At 44.2% G+C, this 8126-nt stretch overlaps 1 protein-coding gene across 1 annotated transcript in view; it reads right to left on the bottom strand.

Moving 5' to 3' along the window:
- LOC102765799 (nephrocystin-1) overlaps positions 1-6789 on the bottom strand; it is a gene marked incomplete at its 5' end in the record, with an annotated part of 39696 nt that extends 32907 nt beyond the window's left edge. Inside the window, one exon of the mRNA XM_006764721.2 lies at positions 6649-6789. Within this exon, the coding sequence (XP_006764784.2) occupies positions 6649-6789 (141 nt within the window). The remainder of the gene's footprint in view (positions 1-6648) is intronic.
- Between the last annotated feature and the right edge of the window lie 1337 nt (positions 6790-8126).

Raw genomic sequence — 8126 nt, 5'->3', positions numbered from 1 at the left:
TGATAAGTTAGGAGCCTCAATTTCATTTAACTCCCTTTCTGATGACTCCTCTTTTTCTTTCCTTTGTGGGTTGCTTTTTTGTCTTCCCATGTTTTGCTGTAATGTTTTAATTGTAGTTCTGATTGCTTTGCTACCCAGTTTCTTTAGGTTGTGGTGCTACTGGTGTGACCTCTCAGGTCTCCTGGGTTTGGTAGTCTAGTGTAGCTCCCTACTTGGGCTATTTGAGTTCTCTTGATGTAGGCCTGTGAGCTGGAAAGGCGCAACTGAGGTGTCTACAAGTCAGCAGCTGTGGAGGGGGTGTTCCAATTTTTGCTGTCTTATGCCCTTGATTGAAATCACGCGTGCCCCGCAGGGACTCACAGCGGCACCCAGGGTGGTGGGGCTCAGAAAGCCTGCGTTCTGGCAAAGTGTGACTGCGGTGTCCAGAGTTCTGTCGTTGTGGGGTGGTTAGACTCAGCTTTTGCTGCTGCCTTCGTGGTTGGATACACGCGATTCCAGCAGCAGTTCACAGAGGCACCTGTGGTGCGTTTGCCAGCAGGGTGTACTGACACACTCTGAAGGGCCCTGGCACTGAAGCCACTGGATTGCAGTGTCTGTGGGCAGGTATCCCAGAAGAGGGAATTCAGCCTTTCTACAGCCCAGCAGTGCACCCCTGTTTGTTTAAGTGCACGACCAGCAGGGCTCACAGCAGGGCCCCAGGGCTGCCTATGGGGCAGTGGTCTTGGGAGACCTACACGCTGGAAAAGCATGCACCTGTAGTGTCCAGAGTTCTGCAGCTGTAGGGTGGAGAAACTCAGATTTTGCTGGTGCACTTGTGGTGGAGGCTGGCGTTCCCCATAGCAGCACACAGGAGCACCCGCAGTGAGTTTGCTAGCGCAGGCGCATTGAAGCACTCTGAAGGGCCCTGGCACGCTTTAGACAGGTATCCAGGATGGGTGAATTCCGAATTTCTACTGCCCAGGGGAGTGCGTCCCTATCAGTCCAAGATCGGACCCAGCAGAGGCTCACCATGGCTTCCCCAAAGTGCCCTGTGGATAGATGGGCTGAGGGGGAGTGAGCAACTGTGGCAGCGCAGTTCCCCGGCGCTGAGCTCTGATGCACACTGTGGGGCCCTGGCGCTTAAGTTGCGCAGCTGGGTGCGTGGGGGCAGTTATTCAGGCAGAGGGAATTCAGAATTTCTACTGGGTGGCAGTGTGCCTGTGTCTGTACAAAATCACACCCAGTTTAGTCTCCCAGTGACTCCTAAGAGGAGTCTATGGAGTGGTGTGCCTCAGACCTGCGCGCTGGAGACACGCAAACGGGCGCAGGCAATGTCAGAGGTCTGCCGTTGGGGAGGGGGAGACTGCACTTACTGCTGCGGGGTGCGTTGCTTCTTTGGCGCAGAGTCCCAGAGTCTGCAGGTGTGGCTGCAGGATTTTTGCCGGAGTGGCTGCCGGGTCACGGGCAGTGTCCAAGGCCTGTCTGGGTGGTGGTGCTGCTGAGTTCCTAGAAGAGGCCGCTCTCCCCTTTAAGATGGTGTGGGTTCCGTGCCCAGTCCTGCAGTCCGGGGAGTGCTGCAGCGGTGATAGTCCCTCCGTGTCCCAGAGAACCTGGTCTGTCAGCCTCTGCTGCTCCTGCTGGATTTAACTGTCCCTCACTCACTCACACACCACACACACCCACACACTCTCCATTCATCCCCTCACTCACTCACTTCCTATCCCTCACCTCCATTCTGCCAGCCACCATCTTATGCTGGAATCTAATCCCAAATAGAATTTTAACCTCTTTGTTTCTCCTGCTTCCCAGATTAAATTTATGAAGATACCAAATTATTGCTCCAGTTTCTGAGAGCACCCAATTCAAAATTTCTCTAGATGCTCAAAATCCTAACACAAGGTCTAATCCCATAACAAGCCCTTCCTAACATCCCTTTACTAGTTCCCCATGTTGGATGGCCTCTCCTCTTGCAAGTAGCACCAATAAATACAACTTAAAAAAAAAAGAGAACATAGACATCTTTGCCTTCACTGCCCCCTATGCAGTACTGACTCAGTGGTGTGAAATCACTGGGCTAAATGCCAGTCCTTTTTGTTCCAGTCTTGACAGTCCTCGATTTTATCTGAAGAAAGTACAGCTCTCATTAACACAGATTTCATTTTTGAAAAGCATCTCCTAAACGGTACCTTTATGTTTTCATTTTACATCAAAGGGCATTTTTTTTTAAACCTCACCTGAGGATTTTTTTCCCATTGCTTTTCAGAGAAAGTGTAAGGGGAGAGAGGCGGGGGGAGTCGAAGAGGGAGAGGGTGGAAAAGAGGGATGGAGGGAGGGAGGGAAGGAGCACCGGTGGGGTTCCTTGGCCTGGCCTGCACCCTCTTGCAATCCGGGGTCCCTTGGGGGATGTTGTATAGCCAGTTTTGGCCTGATCGCTGCAGACCTGATCCAGACAGGAGGGAACCCAATCCCCACAGGCCCAATCCAGACAGGAGAGAGCCCAATCCTGTGTGTTAAGCATCTGTCCCCTGGTGGTCAGTGTGCATCATAGCGACTGGTCGTTCGGTCATTCAGTCGCTTTGGCTTTTATATATATAGATGTTAGTCTTCATTACTGATTTGTTGTTTTTCGTTATTTCTATATCTTTTTCATGCTGAGGGAGGGAGGGGGAGAGAGAGAGAGAGAGAGAGAGAGAGAGAGAGAGAGAGAGAGGGACATATCGACTGACTGCCTCCTACATGCACCCTGACCAGGGATGGAAGCACACCCGCAACCCACGACCCTCTGATGTATAGGCCAATGCTTTAACCACTGAGAAACACTAGCCAAGGTCATCTCTTCACTTTCATCTTGTGTGAGTCTTTTGTTCTGAAGTGTGTCTCTTATAGACAGCATATATATGGGCCATGTTTTCTTATCCATTCAGCTAACCTGTTTTCTTATTAGAGCATTTAAGCCATTTACATTTATAGTTATATTGATAGGTACTTATTTAAAGCCATTTTTATTCTTTATGCCAGTGCTCCTCTCTCTGTTTCTTCTTTTTCTTGCAGCAGCCCTTTAACATTTCTTGCAATGCTGGTTTGGGGTTAATATACTCCTTTAGACTTTTTTTGTCTGGGAATCCGTTTCACCTTCAATTTTGAATGATGGCCTTGCTGGAGAGAGTAATCTTGGTTTCAGAGCCTTGCTTTACATTACTTTGAATACTTCATGCCATTCCCTTCTGGCCTGTAGTGTTTCTGTTGAGAAATCAGTTGACAGCCTTATAGAAACTCCCTTGTAAGTAACTTACTGTCGCTCTTGCTGCCCTTAAGATATCTGTTTTTAACATTTGCCATTTTAATTATGATGTGGAACTTTGTGTTCCTCTTTACTGGGACTCTCTGTGCTTCCTGAATTTGAATGACTCTTTCCTTTACCAGGTTAGGAAAGTTTTCTGTCATTATTTCTTCAAACAGGTTCTAGCCCTTGCTCACTTTCTTCTCCCTCTCATACCAGTATAATGTGGATGTTGTTCTGTTTCATGTTGTCCCAAAAATCCCATAAACCATCCCCATGTTTCTTAACTATTTTTCTTTTTACTTCTCTGATTGTTTTTTTCTACCTTGTTTTCTAATTTGCTGATTCAATCCTCTGCTTCCTCTAACCACTCTTAATGTGTATTCTTTATTTCAGCTACTAGAGGCCCGGTGCATGGATTCATGCACCGGTGGGGTTCCTTGGCCTGGCCTGCACCCTCTTGCAATCCGGGGTCCCTTGGGGGATGTTGTATAGCCAGTTTTGGCCTGATCGCTGCAGACCTGATCCAGACAGGAGGGAACCCAATCCCCACAGGCCCAATCCAGACAGGAGAGAGCCCAATCCTGTGCGTTAAGCGTCTGTCCCCTGATGGTCAGTGTGCATCATAGCGACTGGTCGTTCGGTCATTCAGTCGCTTTGGCTTTTATATATATAGATGTTAGTCTTCATTACTGATTTGTTGTTTTTCATTATTTCTATATCTTTTTCATGCTGTTGAGCATTCTAAAAACTATTACTTGATACTCTGTTTCCAATAAATTGCTTTTCCTCCCTTTCATTTAGCTCTTTTTCTGAAGATTCCTTCTGTCCTTTCATTTGGGCCTATTTCTTTGTTTTCCCACTTGTGCTATTTCTTTGTGTTTATTTCTGTGTATTGGATAAGGCTGCTATCCTCCCAGTCTTGGGGCAGTGGCCTTCTTGTGGGACCCAGTAGTGCAATCTCCTTGATCTTCTGAGCTGGGTGCTCTAGGAATGTCCCTTGTGTGGGTTATGTGGGCCCTACTGTTGTATTTGGGTCTTCATTGCTGTTGTCCCATTCATGGGAGGGTTCAGCACTCAGGCTTGCCAACTGGGAGGCTCAACCCCAACCATGTCATGCCACCCGGGACTGACACATCATGGGGGCAGATTCAACAGCATTGGAGCAAAATCCAACTAGCTCCACAAGTAACAGATCCAAAGATTTTTTTTTCCTTTTGTTCTTAACTTTTTTCTTTCATATCTTTTATTTATTTCCTTTCATTCTGTTCTTTTTTTTTCTATTTCTCTTTCCTTTTTTTAGTTTTTATTTTTAATTTATTTTTTCTTTTCTCTTTTCTTTTCCTGTTTTTCTTTTCCTATGCTAGATTTATTTTATTCATTATTATTACTGCTTAAAAATTAGTATTATTTCATTAATTTTTTCTTTTATTTATTCTTATTCTATTTCTGTTCCATCTTTCATATTCTCTTTTTTCAGTTCTTTCTTTGTTTGTTTGTTTGTTTGTTTGTTTCTTCTAATTATTTTGGTCTTGTGTCTTTTAGTATCGTTTTTTTTAGTCTTTTGTTGTTGAGTTTCATGTTGTTTCAGGTTTGGTCTTATTTTGTTCTGTCAAAACCATTGTGACGCCCTGGCCAGTTTGGCTCAGTGGATGGAGCGTCGGCCTGCGGACTCAAGGGTCCCGGGTTCGATTCCAGTCGGGGGCGTGTGCCTTGCTTGCGGGTACATGCCCAATGGGGAGTGTGCAGGAGGCAGCTGATTGATGTTTCTCTCTCATCGATGTTTCTGGCTCTCTGTCCTTCTCCGTTCCTCTCTGTAGAAAATCAATAAAATATATTTTTTTAAAAAAACCATTGTGAGTCACTGTTCCTGCCTGGCCCTGGGCAACCTGACTGAACCATGCCAGGGCAGAGCCACAAGTAGTCCACGGGGTAGGGCCTCTATAGGACAGAGGCTGGGTCTGCCTCAGGTCTTGTATCTTGAATATGTCTATTGTGAGCTGCTCTCACTTCCCCCACAGAACTGGGCTCTGTAGGGGTATCTAGGTTCTGGTCAGGATGGTTTAAACAGATTTGTGTTGGGGGTGGTATCTATACCTTGTAAGAGGCGGTGGCAGGCACTTCCTCTCCTTCAAATGCTTCAGCTCTGCCTGGTTCATTGGCATCCCCTTTCTGCCACCCCAAGCTAAAGGCCTTTTTTAAAAAAATAAAAATCATCCACACTACACACGCCAATCTTTCAGCAGGGCCTCCGCCCAGGCTCAGATCTGGCCAAATATCCAAGTTCCTTATGCTGCCAGACCCAGTCACATGGACACAGATATCCAGCCCAGAGCCATTCCCTCTGGTCTCAGGTTATAGCAGGATGGGGCAGAACCAGCTGTTGCCCTGGTGGGAGAAGGGGCACCTGTCCTACACTCAAGGTAGACAGGACTGATCCTCTTCCATGGGATCACAGAAAAGGAAAAAATAAAATAAATAAAAACTAAAAAAAAAAGGAAAGAAAAAAATAGAATGAAAGGGAAGAAAGAAACAAACATTATGAAAGAAAAAAAATAAGAAAGAAAGAAAAGAAACTTTGGATCTGCTACTTGTGGAGCTTGTTGGATTTTGTTCCAATGCTGTCCAGCTCCCCACCTGAATGCCACAAAAAGTTCTTCTGCAGAATACAGGGTCCCTCAGATTCACTTCTGGGTGTACTGGTCAGACCCTTCTGCCAGTCCCAAATTCCAATGCACGGCTCTTCCCATAGACACAGGCAGAGGTGAACTTCCCAGGCTGGTGTTGTGACAAAGCAATCACTCTTTGCATGTGGTGGTGTGGTCTGAGACTCTCAAGTGGATCGATACACCACTGCCCGATGATACCAGAGGACGGGGGCTGGACTGCCACACCTTCCCTCTGGCTTCCCAGCCACGCAGCTCACCCTCTCCTCATCTCTTCCTGTCCCCTCTCCACACTCCCCACTCACAATAATTCAGATCAGCTACATTTCAACTGGCTTTTCAAGTTGAATGCTCTGCAATTTAGCCACAAACCCAATCTGGTGCTGGAAGCAAGTGGACAGAGCTTCCTGCTAGTCTGCAGCCATCTTGGAATCTCCCTCCAGCGAGCATTTTTCAGAATAGAATCCTAAAATCCACTGAATGAGTTGATTCAAGGAATTATAACTTTGCTGAGTCAGAAACATGAGTAATTTTTGTCGAAGTCCTCAAAGAACATTAAATAATCTAAAGATTTAAATATGATCCCATATAGTCTGTGCTAAACATTATAGTATATCATTTCAGAAATACACTTTGACAGCCTCACCTTAGAAATTAATTGCATGACACTTAACAGGTAAAAGACATTCATCTTTCACTCCATTCACTCAGTAGATGACTCACCTGGGGAGAAAAGGTCCATGTTCTGGGCTTTTTAGGCTGCCATGTGGCTCTGACTGTATGAATGTTGCTGAGAACCTGAAATGAGATTTTCCAATTAGAAATAATGTAGAAAGCTCTCTGAAACACCACTACTTCCACACCCTAAACAGTTAACAGTGTCTAAATTGCGTGAAGCAGAGGGAGAAGGGACCTTTCACATTCTACGTTGTGCAATTCTGTCATTTCTGATTTTTTAACATCAAGTACATATATAATTTTTTAAATGATTAACAAAAAAACAAGTTTTAAAGTACTTTATAAAACAGAGAAGGACTAATAAAATGAATTCAGACTCATATCTTTCCATTGGTGATAAATTATATTAAGTGAAATACTTAATATCTGAGATAGAAAAGTAAGTTTCAGGTACAAAATCACCTTTTAAGAAACGTGACCCATAAGAGCATTTCATGTGTAGTCTGTCACCCTGCCCCTGAGACAGACAAGGCTAACAACTCAGATATATGGTTCCATCTTCTTCATGATCTCAAGGCCCATAAATTATATTCTTTCTGCAATTTAATCTCATAAAATGCTACTGAAGAAGTCAGTCACACAATATACATAAAACAAAGAAACATAAAAGGAGCCAAAACTATAAAGAAAAGTTCAAATTCTGTAAAGTTACAGTCAAAATTGACATCTTCCAAAGATCAGGTAACAATTTTTATCTTCAATAAAAAATATTTTAGTATAGCACTTCTAAAACTAATCTTTAAAAGTAATTATAAATTATCCCAAACATGTCATCTGAGGTCAAATTCAATTCACTGCCCTCTAAGTCCCCACTGTAGGCAGTTAGCAGTATCTTACAGACGTGCAGGAGGCAGCCAATCAATGATTTTCTCTTATCATTGACGTTTCCATCTCTCTCCCTTTTCCTCTCCCTCTCTAAAATCAATAAAAATATTTTTTTTAAATTCCTGGAAACAAATGAAAATAAAAACATGACAACCCAAAATCTATGGGACACAGCAAAAACAATCTTGAGAGGAAAGTTTATAGCACCTCAGGCCTATCTCAAAAAAACAAGAAAAATTAATAATAAACTATTTAACCCTACAACTTAAAGAATTACAGAGAACAACGAGAAAAGTCCAGAGTAAGCAGAAGGAAGGAAATCATAAAGATTAGAGCAGAAATAAATGGCATAGAGACTAAAAAAGAAAATACAAAATACCAATGAAACCAAGAGGTGGTTCTTTGAAAAGATAAACAAGATTGATGAACCTTTAGCCAGATACATCAAGAAATAAAGAGAGAGAAAGGAGGAGAACCAAGATGGCGGCATAGGTTAACGCCGGAGTTTGCCGCCTCGAACAACCATTTCAAAAGTGAAACTAAAAGACGGAAGGGACGTCACCCAGACCCACAGGAACGCTGGCTGAGTGGAAGTCCTACAACTAGGAGGAAAGAGTAACGCATACGGACACTCAGAG

The sequence above is a fragment of the Myotis davidii genome, unplaced genomic scaffold (genome assembly GCF_000327345.1).
Source record: "Myotis davidii unplaced genomic scaffold, ASM32734v1 scaffold1301, whole genome shotgun sequence".
NCBI lineage: Eukaryota > Metazoa > Chordata > Mammalia > Chiroptera > Vespertilionidae > Myotis > Myotis davidii.
This window is presented reverse-complemented; position numbering and strand designations above follow the sequence as displayed.